Here is a 20,078-nt window from a genome sequence, read left to right on the forward strand (position 1 = left end):
ATAAGCTAAAACCACATTTTTCCCGTGCTACCCAGGGCTTCTTAGCGTTGTGGAAAGCGTTGGCGGGTTTTGGAAGCATGATGACGACGTACCAACGCAGCAAGTTTCGACAAACTAATAATGCTATATATACAGGTTTTTTATAAGGAAACTCAATTTTAAGAAATTGACAAAGCCTTAAATGTTCTTAGGATATTTAAAGTTTTCAACCTCTCACGTCATATGTTCTTATACACTCTGTTCTTAAAAATTTTACAACAAAATTTTGCCATTAACATGAATTCTTTTCATTTTTATTTTTGTTAAATTTACCGCGTTTTTCACATTATTAGTCTTCCTTAAAAAGCCCTGCGATGGAGGGGAGTGAGGAGTGCGCTAATAGATATATTCAAGTGAAAAGATTCGCATGTTCTTTGATTTATTTTGAATATACTCTAGCAAGCTTTAACTTATCTCACTAACCCTGTCAACTAGAGAAGAAGTCCGGGCCGGAGGTCAAAAAATCTTTGTACCCATAAAAATAGGAGGAAACTCGATTTGGCGGGTGTTTTTTACGTTACAAGCTAGACAATCATACATTGGCAGTTTAAACGAAGGTTTGGACAATTTCAAAGTTTAATTGGACTGGCGACTGCTACATACTATAGTAGCTAAAAAAAGTTTGTTATAATCGCTCATTGACATTATTTATTTTTTCTACAATCATATATTTCTACTTTTTGGAAGCTTCGACATTTTAATCTTTCTTTTTTTTACTTCTTACGTGAATTTTGAAACAATGTGGATTTAAAACAGCGGTAGAGCTTTGCATGACCTTTTCTCAGATATTCCTCTGTTTTTTTCTTTCTCTTTTGCAATTTAAAGACTTCTAGATTTAGGTTAAGTAACTATTATAGAAGGACTTAAGAAGAAGAAGAAATAGCTATTAAGTCGCATGCCTCGTGCTGTGAAAAAATAATAACAGATTTTTCAAAGATTTCAATAGAGGTACCACTTGTGATGAAACCTGGCAAAGTATACGTAGGATACCACACGTCCCATAACTTTTTCTTCCTCAATAATTGTTCTTATTAGATTAGGCACGTACGTTGAAGACACGCAACCTTGTCACCTGGACCGAGATTGTCAGAAAGAATATAAGAACCCTGGAGACGAGGTTGGGGATACACGCAGTTTAACAAAACCTAATTACATACCAGTCTTCAAAAATCAATAATAAAATAAACAGTAAAATATAAGGGAAATGACGTCACGCTGTGCATATGGGAAGATTTTCATGCACAATAATAGCAACCTTTGAAGACACCCCATCAAGGCTTTTTCCCAAAAGGTCTATATTACCTATTGTTAAACTTTGCATACTAATCAATTTTAGCCTACATTCTAGCGCCGTTTTGTTTTCGATATTTGCGTGTGCATTAAAAATCGATTGAAAAGAAACATCGAGTAGAGTTCTTTGAACACAGGATACGCGCTTTCTTAGAACATCCTTTAGCCTTCAACGCTTATTTTTTCCACAAAATTTAACCTTAAATGTTTCAAAAGTTGTTTTTAACTTCCTTCAGTTTTGTACCTAAATGCTGTTCAAAGTTCATTGAATAAAACGTATATATAAATATATAACTAATGTTTAGGCCATATGATTCATGTTAGGCAAAAGTGCACAGTGTGAGGTTAATCCGATTTCGTCATGTCAAAGGGTAAATGATTGATGTGTTTTTCCAAAATTACACTCTCATCCGGAGTCTCAACGTTTATCTTTTCGATATCGATATTTTAGAAATTGTTGATTATAAATGTAGAAATAAAAACTTGAGTCTACAGAACAAAAATGACAGTTTGGCCCGCTGAATTATCTCATCCTTAAAAAATATATTACATCCTCTCCATTTAGTACCAGGCCTTTTTGTTACCTGTCCTCTAGTAGGCATTATATCCCAGGGACATTCGGAAGAGGAAATACAGTAATAAATGTATATACTTATACAAAGTTTAATCAGTAGCACTGAGAAGTCTTCCTATCGCAAATAAGATCACCCATTGCTTTCCAGCACTACACTGCTGGATCAGAGCAAGCATGGTGAATACGCGAGATAAAAGATTCATGATAGAAAACGCTTGATAGAAGACACGTCATAGAGGACATTTAACAGAAGAAGACTAATGAAAGACGCGTGATACGGGAAGCCTGATAGAAGTCGCTTGGTAGAGGACACCTTGTAGAAGATACTTGATAAAAAACACTTAATAGCAGGCGCGTGAAAGGGGACGCTTGATAGAGGAATTGGATAGAAGATGCGTGATAGAAGACGTTTGGTAGTAGGCGCTTGTTCGCAGACGCGTGATAGAAGGCGCTTGGTAGAAGACACTTGATAGGAGACGCATGATAGAGGACACATGATAGAAGACATATTAGAGAGGAGATCGACGTTCTTGTTGTCATTTTAATTAAAAATATAAAAGAGGAAAACTACAACACAGACGCCAACGAAAAAATGACGTGACACGGTTCCTTACTTTTATCGTATGGATGTGAAGAAAAATAGTGAATGGTTGAGATCGTTATGGTGATGAAAGAAGGGACAGGATACAATATTGGTAAAAACAAATAACAAAGGAACATTCAGCAACAACTCCTACAACTAGTTGCTTCACAATACTGACAAACATTATTACTTGCGAATAATATACGATAATGCTGATTATAAAACATGAGCTAAAAATAGCACTAAAACTACCATATTCCATTTTTGATGAGAATGCTGAACTTAAAGAAGAATTAATTCTTATATTCTAGAGAACAGTAGATAGTAGTAGTTTTGTTTAAAGTTCTGAGCTGCGAACGAGGCACGTATGCGCAGAATGTAATGTATGAAAGGGGTTATCTTTTTTGCATTCTGAATCTCTCAACGAAGTGTTTGACGTTTTTTTAAAAAACTTGTATAAGCCTTTCGAAAGAAATACTTCATATTATTACTGTTACAAAAAAATATGCTAGAAAGTTTGGATTTCCAGACAAGGTGATTGTAAGATAATCCGTCACAAATACTTGGATATCACATTCCGTCTTAAAAAATAACGCCCGCCGCCCGCCAGGGTATATACTGTATCACAAGGAGAAAAAATCTGACTTGTAATCAGATGTTATATCTATTGTAAAAGTTAAAGCGACCCCTGAGTTTCCGGAGCAGATATAGTTGCCGTGTCTTTGGTAGGAGACCTTCAACAAGAGAGATAAATGATTAATATTACTTTTTATTCTTTTCTTTTTTAGCATGTGAAGGAAAAAAATGTCCATAAATGTGTACTTAAATAAACTCAGATATATATAAATATAATAATATATACAATAATGCCTATCTCATTAAAATAACGGAATCACATGTATAAAAAAGCTATAAGATCTTTCACATTCTTGACATATTTATATAAAAACATGAAAACATGCGATTAGTTGCATGCGTTATCACTATGGAACCGCAGTGTCAACGCTGAAACAAGTACAAAAAAGAAACGAAATTCCAACTATAAAACTCTCATTAACACGATTAGTAAATGTCATGAAAATATTAAAACTATCATAATACGAACACTTCAAATTTATCGAGGTATACAGATTGCTAATGTGATATCGCACCAACTAATATAATGCAAAAGGCTCAAACAATTCTAATCCTAATGAAAACGCGACTTCCTATTTGGAAGTCTGATGAGCGAAGAACAACGTTCTACTGAGAAAGAAACAAGCTTTGTTTGTTTGCATCACGTGTTGCTGATGCTTGGTCAAATTTACCAAACGTCAATGCGTACATATACACAAAAGGACTTTGTTAAGGATGAGTAATGATACGTGTTGCTGATGCTTGGTCAAACTTACCAAACGTGAATGCGTACATATACACGAAAGGACTTTGCTAAGGATGAGTAACGATACGTGCTGCTGATGCTTGGTCAAACTTACCAAACGTTAATGCGTACACACATACAAGGACTTTGTTAGGGCATGTAGTTTTAATTTTTAAGATGTTCACGCGACCACCAAAATCTGGATGGAGGAAGTAAAGTGATTTGTTTCCCTGTGGAAAGAAAAATACGTGCGTTAAATTAATTTATTTTGAAACTTCACGAGGAAAACGGAATGAAAAGAAGAAACAAAAAGCATCGTGCGCATCGTGAGGAAACGCCCTTTTTCTGCAATGTAGCAGAAGTGATGACGTTAAGTTACACGTGAATAGGAAAAAACCCGCCTAGTTTTGTTTATATAAACCTATTAACCATCGAGTCCGAAGTCCCAGTCTACGGAGTATTAATTTGCAGCATGCAGGAATCGGTTAATGCCGAAAACACCTATCTGTCCCACCCAACTCTTTCAAGAAATATATCTATTTAAATACCACAACAATAAAAAAAACAAATACAGAAACAGAACAAAAGGGGAGACTTACCGGTAGAACTGTGATAGCTTTTTCTTTATTTAGATATACTTCGTCGACCGGATATTTAATACTGTCAAAATCGATTGTAATATTTCCATCTTTTTTAAAGAGAGCAGGAAGAGCGAGCATAAGGACGTTGATTCCTGTAAAAAATAACATTAGTGTCATAATATTCAAACCTGCTGCAATAATAGTCGAATATAATAGACCGTCCAATAACAAAAATAAAAAAAAACATTTATCGATTGATTACAGGTTGTATATATTAGCTATATTACTGTCACAGTGCTGTCTTCCCGCTTATCTTAGACTCTGCAATCGTGTGAATAAACACCCCCTCCACCTCCTCCCAGGGTTGAATTTGTTTTTTTTGGTTGCTCGTTTCAGGTGTTGGCAAAGGACTGTTGTCTAAACAGTCAACATTGAAATTGGGAGGGGAGAGGGGGGAGGGAATGAGACTGTTTTCCAAAATATTTTTCTACCTGATTGTAGCAAAACAGTTTTTAAGTAATAAATCATAAAATAAATGGAAATGTAGAAACACTTCTTTGGGGGTGGTTAATAAATTACTAGCTGTTTCCCGTGGAAGAATCCACTGTATTCCATTTAATTTATGTAGCAGATATATGTCCATCAAAAAACAAACAATACAGCAGTGCGCATCTTACATCTGCATTATTATATAAATGACCAAAAAAATTAAAGGTTTTCAACAACTGCAGTATATATGTGACATTTAAAATCTAAATCTACTAAAATTACTTGCTCTGACCATCTGACAAATGCGAAAATTATTCGGAAAGAAGTTTTTAAAGCATTTCAACATACATCTCACCCATAAAATTTAAATCACTCAAAACGCCACATATATACAAAAAAGCTGATCAATGTCAAACACAAATCTCTCTCATTGTATATGTTAAAATCAGTTAGTTTATTGCAAACCCTGCCAAAGGTTGACACAAAATGTGAAAAATAAACAATAAATTTTGGCTAAGTAGAAATTTTTATCTAAGGTGTTAAAAAGGGATTTGCAACGATAAATTATAATGCAATGAAACGTTTTTGATATATTGCATACGGTCCTTCCTCACCAAACTTTAGACAAAATGCCAACAAAATAACGGTGTTTAAATCTAAAATTAATAAAAGTCCTTTTAGCAATTTGCATGCTGTTTTACCATCAATAAAGTAAACATGCCAACAAAATAACGGTGTTTAAATCTAAAATTAATAAAAGTCCTTTTAGCAATTTGCATGCTGTTTTACCATCAATAAAGTAAACAAAATTTCAAATCTCACATAGTATTCTGTCACAAATTTTCATAAAATATATATATAAGTCATAATGAGTCATGTTAAACAACAGCAATCAATCTGTATATAAGTTCATTTTATGTCAATTTTTGCACCAATTTTGCAACACAAAATACAAATTCTAAATAATACTAAAATCTCTTATTTTGGTCCTTCGCATACCGACGGTCTCCCACAAAAGTTTAATCAAAATGTAAAAAATGAGAGGTAACGACAAAATCAAAGTTTGCAAAATTTAATTATTTCGGTACATATATCTACTGCATATGCCCTCTAAAAGAATATTTTAATCCAAAATGCCAAAGAAAAACAGTTTGCAACAAAAATCAGTTATTTCGATAATATTGCATACACTCTTTCCTCACAAAAGCTTCACAAACTGTAAAAAAAAGAATGGTTGTAGGGAGTGCTTCTGATTCAACAAAAAAAGTTTTTTTGACATATTGCATCTAGCCCTTACCCATTAAATCTTACACAAAATTTCCAAAACTATATACGATTTAGAACACATCAAATTTAAATCGAGAAGGATCAGTCATTTCGATATATTGCACGGAGTCCTCCCCAGTAAGAATTTATACAAAATATAGAAAAACAAAGCTTGCAAGGTGTAACATTGAATTCTTCTTCTGTGTATATATATATGGTCCTTCCTCGCAAAATTAACATAAAATGTCAAAAAGGTTCAGATATAACATCTAACACAACAAAAATCAGTTCTATCAGTATATGTCATGCCATTGTCTTCCACCAAATGTTCCCCTTAAAGTTTCACAGACACAGCCTGTAAATTAAAAACAACTAAGATCAGGTATTTTGGTCTATTTCATACCATTCTGTTCCAAATAACTTATAAAATGTAAAAATCGAGTGGTATATAAAACAGAAATTTGCAAAATTTCATTTTTTTATATGCATGTATATTATATGCCTTCTACAACAATAAGTTAATTCAAAATGTCAAAAAGAAGAAAAAAATAGCTTACAAAGAGTATAAAATTGAAATCAACAAAGTAGCTCTTTTGGTGTATTAAATATAAGCCATACGCACAAAAGTTTACACTAAATGTAAGAAAATGGTTGTGTTTAGTAATTCTAAATTAAGAAAAGTCAGTTCTTTTAACATGCTGATTAAGGTTTTTGCCCACAAATTCTTACATGAAAATGTCAAAACCACAATTTGAAACAAATTAAATTTACATTTTAAGAATAAGTAATTTCTGAACTTTATTTTCAGAATATTTGGAGGAAAAGAACTTTGCAAACCAAAAAAAACCAGGAAAATGTTTAAAATCTTCAGGGTTAATAACGTTTGATGGGTTTTGTGGGAATATATAAACTGGGAATCTTTAGTTTAAAGCTAGCATTAGCTAGTTACAGCAGCTAATAGCTAGTCACTTAAATATAAACTGGAGACTTAGCTAGGTATAAAGAACATGGCTACATATATATATATATATATATATATATATTCCTAGCTAGCTAGCTAGTTGTTGGTGGTGGTTGGCTTTTTATGATGCTAGCTATAAAACATGTCTGGCAACAATAATATAATCAAAACTGAAAATAAAACATGATAAAACCTTACAGAACCTTGCTATGATTAATTTATAAAACCATGCTCTTCTTCAAATGTTTTTTTAAAGATCTATTTTGAATGAAAGAGTAGAGAATACTCAAAAAGAACAGCCATCTTTTTCGTAAACACAATTTCCGTTTTGTGCTAGGAACTTTATTTAACAGTCCGTATGCTTTGTGAATATCTAATACCGTTTCATATGTAGCGATACCTATATATATATGCTAACATAGAGTTTTTTGGCATAAGGGTATATATATTTATATCGTTATTAGCAGCGGGTTATATATTTACACCTTATGTGCAATTTCTATGAAGTACATTCCTAATCTTTTTAGTTAAATTTTAGCGTACAGCCACGTCATAAGAAAGTGACCCGTGATTTCCGTGTCGTGGACTCACAGTTTTACTCACGCAAGGGAATTAATATATAAGAAGATATGAAGTGTTAGGAGAATTTAAAGTTTTGGAGTTAAAATTTAGAAAACGCTAAAAATAAACGTTCCAATTAGGAGATCTTGCTAAAATCTAAGGAGGAAATAAAAAGTCACATACTACCACTCAAACCTATCACAACCTTAATATCAGAAAGGTTATTTATTTTTCCTTTTTTTTTCTGATGTAAATATAATCCAGTGTACTGACACGCTGTCTTTCTCTAACAAATATTATTAGCTGCTAAGACAAAGACATTACAGTATGGATTACAAACGGGAATACCTGTTAATCTTCATTAAAACATATTACTTAAAATCGACTACTTTAAAAGAAATACTTGTCGCTTTGAACAGTTGCAGGATTTTTTTGGGGGAATCAATGTCTTAGGTCCAAATTTTCGGTGACTTAAAACATTTTAGAACGTTCTTCATTTTCATGTTTATTTAGGAGATCATGTGTGGTGACCATGGTATATACACATTTTGTTTCAGAGTTGCTTTGGTTGCTAAGCAATTATTTTTTTACAGACGGTATTTGGGAGCCCTACCATGTGAATTGTGTTCGTGAGCAGTGAGCTCAACACACACAATATTCTCTATAACGCTGTTTAACAATGATGCATGTTGCTTCTGAGAGAAGGTTCAGAGGAACCAAGTAAAGCCTGAAGGTTATTTAGCAATTTGCTTAATTTTTTATCTAATTTGAGGCCTGGACCCCTTGTAACTGGTTTGCTAAGATGTGATTTGAAACCAAGATTAGGTCGAGATCCGAGTAAAAAATCTTGTTTCGAGATATTTTTTTCAAAATCCTGTTTTCCGCCCGCAAAGCTGTGTGTTGTAAAATTACTTACAATGCCTAACCTAATTCCTGTGCTTATTCGTATATTCTGAAATAAATAAATAAAACACACTGAAGGCGAAGCGAAGACGAACGGGAAAGCTAATTGTGCCACTTATCAGAAGATAACCCCGGACGACCCCCCCCCCCTTAGGTTAACTTTCCCTGGACAATTGCCCTTGGATAACTACCCAACTAGAACAATTTCCCCACTGGGTAATCTTCGCGGACAATTCCTCCTCCTCACCATCGCTATTATTTCTACAGAATAATCCATCTCTCTCATGTTAGGACAATCCTCTCTAAGAAGTGCCGCAAACGTAACAGATCGAGTGGAAGTTGAACCCGCGACCGGGCAATTGCTCTACTGACAACGCTGTTAGTTTGATGGTATATCCTAGCTAGTGCAATAGAAGACTGGCTTCACTAGTACTTAGTTTCTTGCAAATAAATAGGTAGAAATTATGCAAGTGGAGGGATTTATTTAATGAGAATTAACTAGGGCAATTGACCAGGGAGAAGCAATTATTGTCCAGTAGGGGATTGTCCTACGTGAGAGGTATCCATGAGGCAACCATCCAGACGGAGTTATCCTAGGCAGGAATTGTCACGGGGCAATTATCTAGGGGTAGGCAATTGCACTGTTACCTTATTGAAAGATAATTGATTTGTACAGAATTTTCTTCTTTTTTTAATGAAAATGACTCGAAATGGAAGACGGCATTCTGCTTATTTGAAAATCATTCAAATATTTTACTTATTTATATATACCACAACAAAATATAAACACGATCAATTGAAGAGCTGTAAAAATTCTACACAGCACCTTATAAGCTCACTTACGTGGTTCTGCGGCATTAACGTCACATTTGAAATAGAAATCATGCTCGTTCAGCTCGTCAGGCGAAAGAGTTCTACAACTCATCAAAGAAGGTCCCAATTGTAATTTAGGTGTATCAATCAGAGCTCGTAACATCGTCTCCGTAATCTCCCGTAACCTAAACGGAAAATTTTAATCAATAGAGTTTTTGAAAACACTAGCTAACACCAATGAGGCTGAAGATCTCAAGACAAATTAATTTGTTTCTCAGAACTTAAAATTTACAGTTCACAACCTGTTGTAACGTGACATTTTATGGATCAGTTTGTTGTAAAATGAAAGGCAAAGAGGGATATGTGCTGTAATACCACGTTTATAGCTATACCACTATATGTTGCGTTCTGTTTAGCTTGCGTAACACTTAAGGTGAATTTTTACTCAAAAACGAAATGGAACGCACCGGAACAGCCAATTGTTATTTCTAGGATTCTTATTGGTTGACAAACTTTTTTGTTTAAATTCAAACAGGAATTTGAAATTATTTCAACTTTTCTTCCGGATAGAAACAAATAAATATAAATGAAAAGAACAACTAGCAGATAGTTAATCAAATTTAAGTATCTTTCTTGTCCCGCTTACTTCTGTTTTGCTGTTGAGTGGAAATTCAGCTTCTATTTATTCTTTGCAATAAATATATCATACACCACACAAACCAAAATTTTAAATTAATTTTTTTTTTGTTCTTACAATCAACACACAACGTGAAGAGTAAGATTTCAATCTTCCACTTTAAGAACACCGTCTTAATATTATGGTATTATTATTACTATACCTTTCCGAATGAGCATTGAGTGCGTGTTGCAACATTGGTCGTAAATGCTGTGGATGTGAAGGTATAGCTACATTTTTCTCTAAATAGGTGAGTGCTGGTTTTACATCCGCTCCACTGTTCAACAACACGTGTACAATCTCCATGTAACCAGCCTTACAAGCCTGAAAACAAAACAAATATCAAAAATGATTATAAAAAGAACTTATCATCATAGGTATTGATGCAATTTTTAAATATATTTTTTTACTTTTGTTACATCTAGTTCAACTTGGTCATTAAAACAACAAGTTATTTAAGGACATTGCAACCTGATCATTACGTCTTTATCAAGAAATTTTTACAAATACACATATTCAATACACCAATACATGGTGGCCAAAGAAGATTTAAACATAAAACTCCCACACATTCCAGGACATTTCGGACTTTTTTATTTTCCACAATAAAATAACTGCAGCTCCCAGGACGATTTCAAAGTTAAGCATGTAAAATTTCCAAAGCTTTCAGTACTTGAGAAATAATTTAATCTTATGTTTTTAAAATTTTGGATTAAATTTTCACATATTTGTTAGTTTTAAACCAACAATACCTAACAATCACATCTTTAGTACTTGAAAGTTTTAGAAGACTCGCAGAAGGAAATTTTTTTGAATTTGCAGATGTTCGAATGCACAACATTAGAATTTTCTGGCAAAAATATGAGTAAAATGACATTGAATATAAAGGCGAGAACAAATTTAATTGTCTTTCTGTTCCCTTTAAGATTACAACACTGCAAACCCTGGTAGATGAGCCTTGCAGTGTTCAAAATAATTTTTTTAAAAAAATACTATGATATTTCTTCAAAATTGCACTTTTTTTGATGGTACAAATTTAAATACCTTCGAATAATTGACTTACTCACCATAATTAAAGCTGTTTCACCATTAACAGTTTGAAGATTTAATTTTGCACCATTCTGTATCAGCAAAGACACTAGCCCCTTTTGTTTCTAACGAAATAAAAATATCAAAATATAAAAAGACCTGAAAGCGAATCAATAGCTTTCTTTTTCAGTTTAAATGTTTACAAAGCATTCATACATAACGAACTGCAACCATTAACGGTGTCACACCATTGGTCTTGGCCTTGTTAGGATCGGCTTTCTTTTCCAGCAAAATCTGCACCATATCTGGAGCACATTCTCGAACTGCTTTCATTAGAAGAGTTTCTTCTTCACTTACATACTGGTCAATCATATTGGAAGCCATCCTACATTGTATGACAGTGGTATAATCTCCTTGAAGGATTGCTTGGAAGACAATCACTAGAGATAAAAAAAAATCAACTCATACATTACAACGCTCATATTTGTTGATATAAGTTTTTTGAATTTGCATATAACGAGAACTCCATTCAATTGAAGTAACAAGTTATGAGTCCTTCATTCTTTATCACTTCTTATAAAAATAACTCACGGTTGTCTAAAACTTTGCTGTTGGCTCCAGGTATATTCAGGTGTGATGGCCTGGTACTAGCTTGTTCAGTATACATTAACTAAAAAAACAGACAGAAGAGTTTTGTAAAAGGTAATATATATAGACCAGGAAACTTCTGGCAAGATAAAACGATATTACAAGAAATTAAAATATCTCAAAGATTATTTTAACGGCTGTTTTAAATAACACGAATATAAACCAAGGTAATGGATATAAAAATCTGTAGCAGGCTAAAAGATTTTAAGCTCACAATTTAAAAAAAAATTTTATCCTTTGTCATTATTGAAGCAAGAACACCATCAGTGGCGCAAAAGCCTGAACCTACAGCAGGTTGTACCAATATTTGTGAAAAACAAAATTCATTCTAAGATCAATTTTAAACAAAAACAAGACTATATGATAAAGCAACTTTTGTTACATCAAGTTCAACTTGCTTGTTAAAACAACAAGTTATTTAAGGACATTGCAACCTGATCATTACGTCTTTATCGAAAAATTTTTACAAATACACATATTCAATACACCAATACATGGTGGCCAAAGAAGATTTAAACATATCACTCCCACACATTCCAGGACATTCCGGACTTTTTTATTTTCCACAATAAAATAACTGCAGCTCCCAGGACGATTTCAAAGGTAAGCATATCAAATTTACAAAACTTTCAGTACTTGAGAAATAATTTAATCTTTTATTTTTTTTAAAAGTTTTGGAATAAATTTTCAATAACAGCTTTCTAAAAAAGGCTTAAATATCTCAAATTGGAAAAGTTCGACTCTACATAACTACTTTCAACAAAGAATCAAGAATATGTTTAAATTTGTCAAAATGGGAAATTTGATACAATAATCTATTAATTACTAATCGTCAGCTCATGGTACATATTTCCTGCATAGTTATTTTGTGTATCCATTCCTGCCTGTTAACATGAAGTAATGAAGTTCACTTAGATGAGGGTTATTACTATAATTATAGGTACCCCCGGTTTTTTAATTAGCTCACAGGCAATAAGTATTATAATAGAGATTCATATTTTTTAGTTAAAAAAGATCTTGATTTTGAAATCATTACCATTCCATCTTCGTCTCCTGAATATTCATCTAAATCATCATCAATATCGCCATCTTCGTCCGGGTCTTCTTCTAATATGATGTCTTCTTCACTTTCTGTGATTGACTGATTCTTTAATATCAAAATAAATAAATTAGGAAAAAAATTTTTCTATATCTCAATACGTTTACCTCAAAGATAATTGACCACATATATATATACAATAAAGGTAACAGCATGCTGATGTCAGCAGCGGGAATCCCGCAAAAAATCAATAGACATAGTCACGTGATTTGAGGCGGGAGTCAGAATTTTAAAAATGGTAGCATGTGGTACACAAACACAGGACAGGATATAATCAACCACAGAGCTTTATTTAATGAGCCATCACATAGAAAACAGGGATGCATGGCATTAACACTGTCATTTAACTTTGCATATGGGATATATTTATGATTAACATTGTAAATTTTTCGGGGAGTTTTGAAACATTTCTGGAAGTAGCAGCTACCAGCTATTTACATGTTTAACATTTTTTTAGTTACCTTAGGAAGTTACTTGTTGACACAGAGGGTTCTGCTGATTCAACTTAGATGTAGGTGTTGTGACTGCACATATCATATATCAACAGAGCTTTGATTTTCCTTATCAATAGAGCTAGTTTGCACTTGTTGTTGGTTAGCCTGTATTGCCATTTTGATTTTCCTTAAAGGGAATTGTTGTTGTCGTAGGTGACGCAGGTAAAAAACAAAGTTATGAACATTCCCCAGTAAAAAAAAATAAAAAAATTACATGTTAACTTTCCTTTACTTTGATTTTAAGTTTAAGAAGACATGGATAAATTTAGAATTGCTTTCATTTTACATATTCCCCAGAAAAAATAGCTGAGTCATATTTTGCTTTGCCCTTATATAATTGCAAATTATCTTTAACTGAGAAAAAAAACATCAAAACAAAAGAAATTAATTCAAATTCTGCATGTCCATCAACATCTGATCAACGATTCATTTTTTCTAACAAGCACATACTTGTGCTTGGATTCAATTATAAAGGTATTTTGCATCTAAATTTTGAAATAATGGCTATAGTTGACATTGGAGTTTAGATTTTGACATAAGTTAAGTATATCGACATGTCCACAAATTATCCAAAGGGTATAAACAACAATAAAACCTATAACACAACTTACATATGAAAACAATTTTCTTTTATCTTACCTCTTCTTGTGAGCCAGTTTCATTACTCTCGTCTCTATTTACATTTTGTTCAGCCTCATTTTCAACTGGCATTTCAATTAATTCGAGTATATTACCTAGTACATCAGCATTCGTAGAAGGACTAAATTGGGGAACACTTCGAGCTTTTTCTTGTGGCTTATCAGTACTATTTACCCTTTCAACTGTTTTTTTAGAAGGTATAATTGTTGCTCTATCCACTGAGTTCGTTCTTAGTTTGGGCACTGCAGTTTCAGTATTAATTTTCATAAAATCTAACACAATTCCACCTCCTTCATCCGGTGTATTCTTTTTCTTTTGTTTTGCTTGATATTCACGAACAGAAATTTTTCGTGACTTATCTTTCAAATTTTTTTCTTGTATTTTCTTCGAAACGTCCTTTGTACCGACTGCAGGACTACTTGAGCTTCTATGTAGTGTCTTTTTGTTTGACAAATTCGAAGATTGAGATGACACTGATTGCGTTGTAGTTGCAAGAGATGAATCATCATTTGTCAATTTTTTTTGTGTTGATTGCTGTGTATAAGTTGAAGTATTGTTTTTATTTTTATGAGTAGAGGTATGTTTTACAGTATGCAGTTCTTCCAACGTATGATTATTAGTTTGTTTGTCAGTATCATTTTTGTTTAGTTTTGTAATATCGATTTCACTTGTATTTTTTAATTTGCCATCACTTCCAGTTTCTTGCCTATTTTCTTGTTTTGAGATATTCTCTATCCCATGGCTATTATTCTTTTCTCTCTTACTTATTTCTGTCTTACTAGCAATATCACCAGAACTACCATTTTGCACTAAGAAGTGTACAGTGTTTACTTTTTCGCCTTGGTCCACTTGATCGTTTTGCACATTTTTTTCGGAAACTGTCTGTGGAAAAAAAGTTAATTGTTTGTTAAAACAACATTTTGAAAAATCAACATTAGGGGTTCACAATAGTCATCTGTTTATAGAAAATGCATTATCTCTGAAAATCTAGATAAAAGACTGCTTTTAGATATATAGTAAATCAAGACGCAAGTATTTCTCAGCCGTAAGGGTGGGGCATATATGCTCTTTTAGATAATTTCCAATCACACATGACTGACAAACCCTTTTAAACTGGGTTTACATTTATCGATTAAACTTAGTTGCAAAAAAAAATAATTAAACTTGTTAGTTTTGTTGCTGCACAAAATAATATTTAGTGTACAATCACATGTTCTACGATTCATTTATATGTTGAACATGTTCAAGGTTTCTCATAACAGACTTTAAGATCTTTTGGTAAAGAAATATGCCCACTTTTTCGGTTTACACTACGGGATAAATCCGGTAAAACATATCTTAATAAGATTAACCAATCAATGCAAACCTGGCTTTACGTGAGACGGCTTACTTTGCCAACCAAGTTAACTGGGAGGCCCTCTCAGGACATCCCGACCCCACTAAGTAAGCCCCTGATAACAAAAAAAAATAATAAAATTTATTATAGGGAATGCAAAAATACTCACGGTTGACTTTGTATTTTCTTCACTTGATTGCATAAAATTTTTTTCGGTCAAACCTAATTGTTTACTTAAATTTTCATTGGTAACAGTAGAAGAACTATTTTTCAATATATCTGCAAAGTTTGTTGTCACTGGTAAACCACTCAATGTGTTGGATTGTGTTGACAGCGGTATCTTTTCCAAAACAGAATTGATTTTAACTAGCGCTCGAAGGTTTTTTAGTTTTTCATTTACCTTGTTGGGTTTTGCTTGTAGTGCTGTATCTCCCTTCCCGATTTGAGTTGAATTTACATTTTCTGTCTGAATTAAATTAAGATTCTCTGATTGAATTGAATTTACACTCTCTGTTTGCTTTGAGTGCATATTTTTTGCCTTACTTGAATTGCTATTATTAAAAATTGATTGGTTTTTTTCCGGTGAGGGATACATTGGAAGTAAGGTAGTTTCTGTTTTACTTTTAAGTTGATCTAATAGTGGAACATATTCATCAGTCTGAACTGGACATAATTTCCCAACTTGAGGACTTGGGATAGTGCTTTTACTACTGTCTAACATTTTAGCTTGAGATGTTGTTTTAGTTAGATGTACTGTCTTAGTTGGAGTTACTTGTCCAGCTTGGGACGTTACTCCAGTTGTGGATGGTGTTCTGACCACAGATGATGTTGTATGTTTGTTAAATACTTCATTTAAAATTTCACTTGGTTTAGAAGTTGTGAGCACTGACAATTCTGTTTCTGATGAGTCATCAATCACAGGTTTTTTAACTCCCTTCTTTTTTCTCTTGACAATTGTATTATTCAAATTTTCAGAGTCTGAATCACTAGCAAGACGAGCCTTATTTTTCTTTGTTGTAGGCTTCTTAGTAGCCACTGCATCACTTTTTCGCTTTAACGACTCATTGTTTATGCTGTTATTTGCACATTCCGCTTCCAGCCGAGACTCTTCCATAAGTTTTTCGTAAGCCTGTCGTTGTTTTCTCGTCATTCCTAATAAAAATATAATTGTACTTGTAAGACAAAAATTGAAATTAAATGAAAATTATCTAATAATAATTTAAGCATAATGCATAACAATAAGAATTTAAAACTATTGTTACCAGCAAATACTTTATCAAACGGATAGAATAACGTTTAAGGCCTTGAAAAAGCCTGTTTTGATCAAATGTGAAAAATTAAAATCTACGCTGGTGCAGCACACAGTCTTATTACGATATATCATATGGTAACGATGTATCATATAGTAACTATACGTCATATATGGTAACCATCATTAGTAACTATATTTCATATTATAGTGAAAACAGTAGAATCCTGAAACCTAATCGTTTGTAACAGACCTATATCAGTGAAAAGTGTTTTAAAAGCTAAAACATTCAAGCTTGTATAAGCAAAAAGCAATACCAACCTGATAAATCAAAATCATTGTCAAAACTTGAAGCATTACTTGAAACCGGAGAAGTCAGATTTGCAAGTGTAGATGGATTACGTGTGTTTTTCTTAGATTTTGCGTCTTCAAAATCTGAATAATCCTCTGGTTCAGCTTTAACCATCACCACTGGAATGTCAACCTTTGACTGGGATTTTTTCTAAAATAATTAATTACAATACAAAGGGACTAAAATACGTAATCAAGCCCAATCGAAAAAAGATGTAAGAAAATATTTTGGAGAAAGTCCCTTAATGCTTCCAGCTCAATATACATATACATAGTTATTAGACAATAGAGCAATAAAATTTTTCATTTTAATTCTTACTCTTTCAGTTATAAATTAGATAATGTTCGAACCAGAATCAGAAAATATTGCAAAATATTTTGCTTTCGATATATCTGTTAACATAAAAAATAATTAGTATAAAAATTTGATAGATTTGCGCAGTTGATGAAGCTTAAACCAATTTGAGTAAAACCATTTTGTCTTGAAAGTTATATTATGACTATAGTGTTAATAAGCCAACTGCCAAAAGGTTGTGGTTTAGAAAATAAGACATTTTTAACAGGAAATAAAAAGCTATTTTTAGGAAAAAAACATTTCAAATGCTAATTGAGAATTATTCTAAAAAAAGACATCTTCTCAATATGAAATTAAAAAAATCATTTTTACAAAAGAAACATTTTAAATGTAAAGAAAAAAAAATTAATTGAATTAAATCTCCATGTAAAATAATTTCCTTCGCTAAAACAGTAAACACAGTTGGAAGTGATGACAGCAATGTTTTTGCTGTTGATGTCATGGAAATATTTACTGGCTGTATGACAGTTTTATGGTTGCACTACCTACTTTCTTTTTCTGTTTCTTTCTCTCCTTCTTTGCACTTCTTTCTTCTTCAAATCTCTGCAGTAATTCATCACAGGTTAGAAGATTAGATTTTGGTTCCCATGTATCATCATCACTCCCACATCCTTTCCAACGGACACGATATAAGCGGCTACGTCCAATCTAAATAAAAAAACAAATAATTCTTAATATAATATTACGGTTAATTTTTTAAACATAAATAGTTTAGTTAATATTTTTGTCAGTACAGAAAACTTAGGTCCCATTGACAGTATTAACAGGGCTTTTTGCTACCAGTACAAATATTATATTAGTGATCTTATTATTAGTAATATTAGTGTTTACCATATTGAGTTTATAAATTTCCTTGCAGTTGTTGCGGTGTTACGCAATATGCATTGTCTAGTAATGTTGACATTCAAGGGATATATAAATAGCTGAGTCATTTTTGTTTAACGCTTTTATAACTGCATACTACCTTGTAGAGAATTTTACAGTTAAAACTACCGTCACTAGTACTGTATTCTTAACATGGGGGAGAGTAAAACAAAAAATGTTTATATTTTAAGCAGCTGAATTGTGAAAAGTTGGCGTGAGTGGAACCAGATCTAATGGGAGGTCATGTTCATTGTGATTACGTAGTCCTGACTGCCTTTTACCTCTTATTACAGAAAAATGAAAACTACTTTAATAATAAAACATTTTATTTACTCATAAATAAACAATATTTATATGCATCTTTCTATACCAACAGGTAACTTGCCACATGCCACAGTTTTTTAAAGAATTTACATCTTATGATTTATTTCTTAAAAGTCTATTTATCATAAAGATATTTCATAAGTTTTATTAAGCCAGTAATACAGTGCATTCTAGTTTTTGTTTTGATCATTAGTGATTCCTCTGTATTGATGATCTTTACTCTTCTGGTATGTTCATTGTTTACACTATACCATATTTTAGAATTTTTAACTGTTGCTATCAAATCATGCTGAGGCATGAAAATAAAGATTCAATGTCACTGACTCACCAGTTGGCAAAAAAGACATCAAGACAAATACAAAATCCGTTTTTATATTTTTAAATAGGGTAAAGTTTTTGTATGTAGACCCGCACCACTATACAGCTAGAAATTACACACCAACGGGAATTTCAATTCAGAAGATAACAAGTTGCAAGTGGGGTCTTTAATAAGGAAAATCGAATAATAAAAAAGCATCACAAATTAAATATTTCACGTTTTGATGTAATTGTTTATTGAATACATTTAGTCCATGAAATACTTAATCTATTGTGTGAGGATAAGGTCAAAATTTGAGGAGACACTAGTTAGATTCACACATTTTTTAACTTTCTTTTTCCATTTTACACAAAGAAAATTTCACAAATGCGAGAGTTAGGCCAAAATCTATTAACTGACATAAGCACAAGAGCTTCAATGCTATATATCATCACATATTATATCTTAAATTATTTTCAAGGTTATGGAAAGAAAAACAATGGGAAAATTGATACTATGCTGTTTTCTAAAAAATATTTTCCGAAGATGTCTTTACTATAAGTCATTATCATACTCAGGCTACTTAATACTATACTTCTATTACTATTAGAGCATTACTTTATTTTGCTTACTAAGATGAAGTTTCTTGTGTATTTTTCCATAATGAACGAAATTTAATATTTAGGCTTATTTACAAAATTTTCTGTTTGTAAAAAATAAACAATGATGTACAGCACAATGGTCCCAGTAAATAAAATTCGACAGTTGTATGTTCTATAGTAAAAAATCAGTATGTACTGTTTTGAATCATATTTTTTTTTTTCAAGAATCGTCAAATTTGTCTTAAGTACAAGGAAAAATAGTTTCTCCATATTTTTACATGCCGCAAAGACATGTGTTTATTCAATTACCATAGTGAAGTAAACAAATTATTCAAAACCATTGTCTGTCCTATCACTATAATATGACAAGTTGCTGATCAAAATAAGAATTTGACAAACAGTTCGACTGACCAGGAAAAAACCAGACCAATGTTTATAGTAAAGCAACTAAAATATGTACCTCATCAAGTCGAACATCAATTATTTTCTCCACCTCAAATACATTCTCATTATCAGAACTGTCATCCATTATAATTGTTGTTACAATATTTATATATATATATATATCTAAGAAAATAATAGATTTAATAAAATCATAACAAACCAGAGTTCTGATTTTTAAAATACTTTAACGAAAAACTAATAGTAGATAAAAACTTGGGCTCAAACTGTTTATAAAATAACAAATTAGACG

At 32.3% G+C, this 20,078-nt stretch overlaps 1 protein-coding gene and 1 long non-coding RNA gene across 2 annotated transcripts; one reads left to right on the forward strand and one right to left on the reverse strand.

Annotated features, from left to right (window-relative positions):
• Positions 1-3,242: 3,242 nt before the first annotated feature.
• Positions 3,243-19,972, reverse strand: LOC130645236 (M-phase phosphoprotein 8-like). Its single transcript, XM_057451157.1, has 13 exons — positions 19,845-19,972; positions 17,786-17,944; positions 16,912-17,092; positions 15,511-16,493; positions 14,006-14,887; positions 12,810-12,920; positions 11,717-11,795; positions 11,342-11,565; positions 11,164-11,250; positions 10,260-10,420; positions 9,451-9,605; positions 4,446-4,579; positions 3,243-4,076 (listed from the first exon to the last, which is right to left on the reverse strand). The coding sequence occupies exons 1-13, from the start codon at positions 19,911-19,913 to the stop codon at positions 3,915-3,917; spliced, it is 3,387 nt and encodes a 1,128-aa protein (XP_057307140.1). The 5' UTR covers positions 19,914-19,972; the 3' UTR covers positions 3,243-3,914.
• Positions 5,297-6,234, forward strand: LOC130645238 (uncharacterized). Its single transcript, XR_008982691.1, has 2 exons — positions 5,297-5,587; positions 5,677-6,234. It is a non-coding gene; the product is annotated as an uncharacterized LOC130645238 (long non-coding RNA).
• Positions 19,973-20,078: the final 106 nt, after the last annotated feature.

This window comes from Hydractinia symbiolongicarpus, chromosome 5 (assembly GCF_029227915.1).
Source record: "Hydractinia symbiolongicarpus strain clone_291-10 chromosome 5, HSymV2.1, whole genome shotgun sequence".
Classification (NCBI taxonomy): Eukaryota; Metazoa; Cnidaria; class Hydrozoa; order Anthoathecata; family Hydractiniidae; genus Hydractinia; species Hydractinia symbiolongicarpus.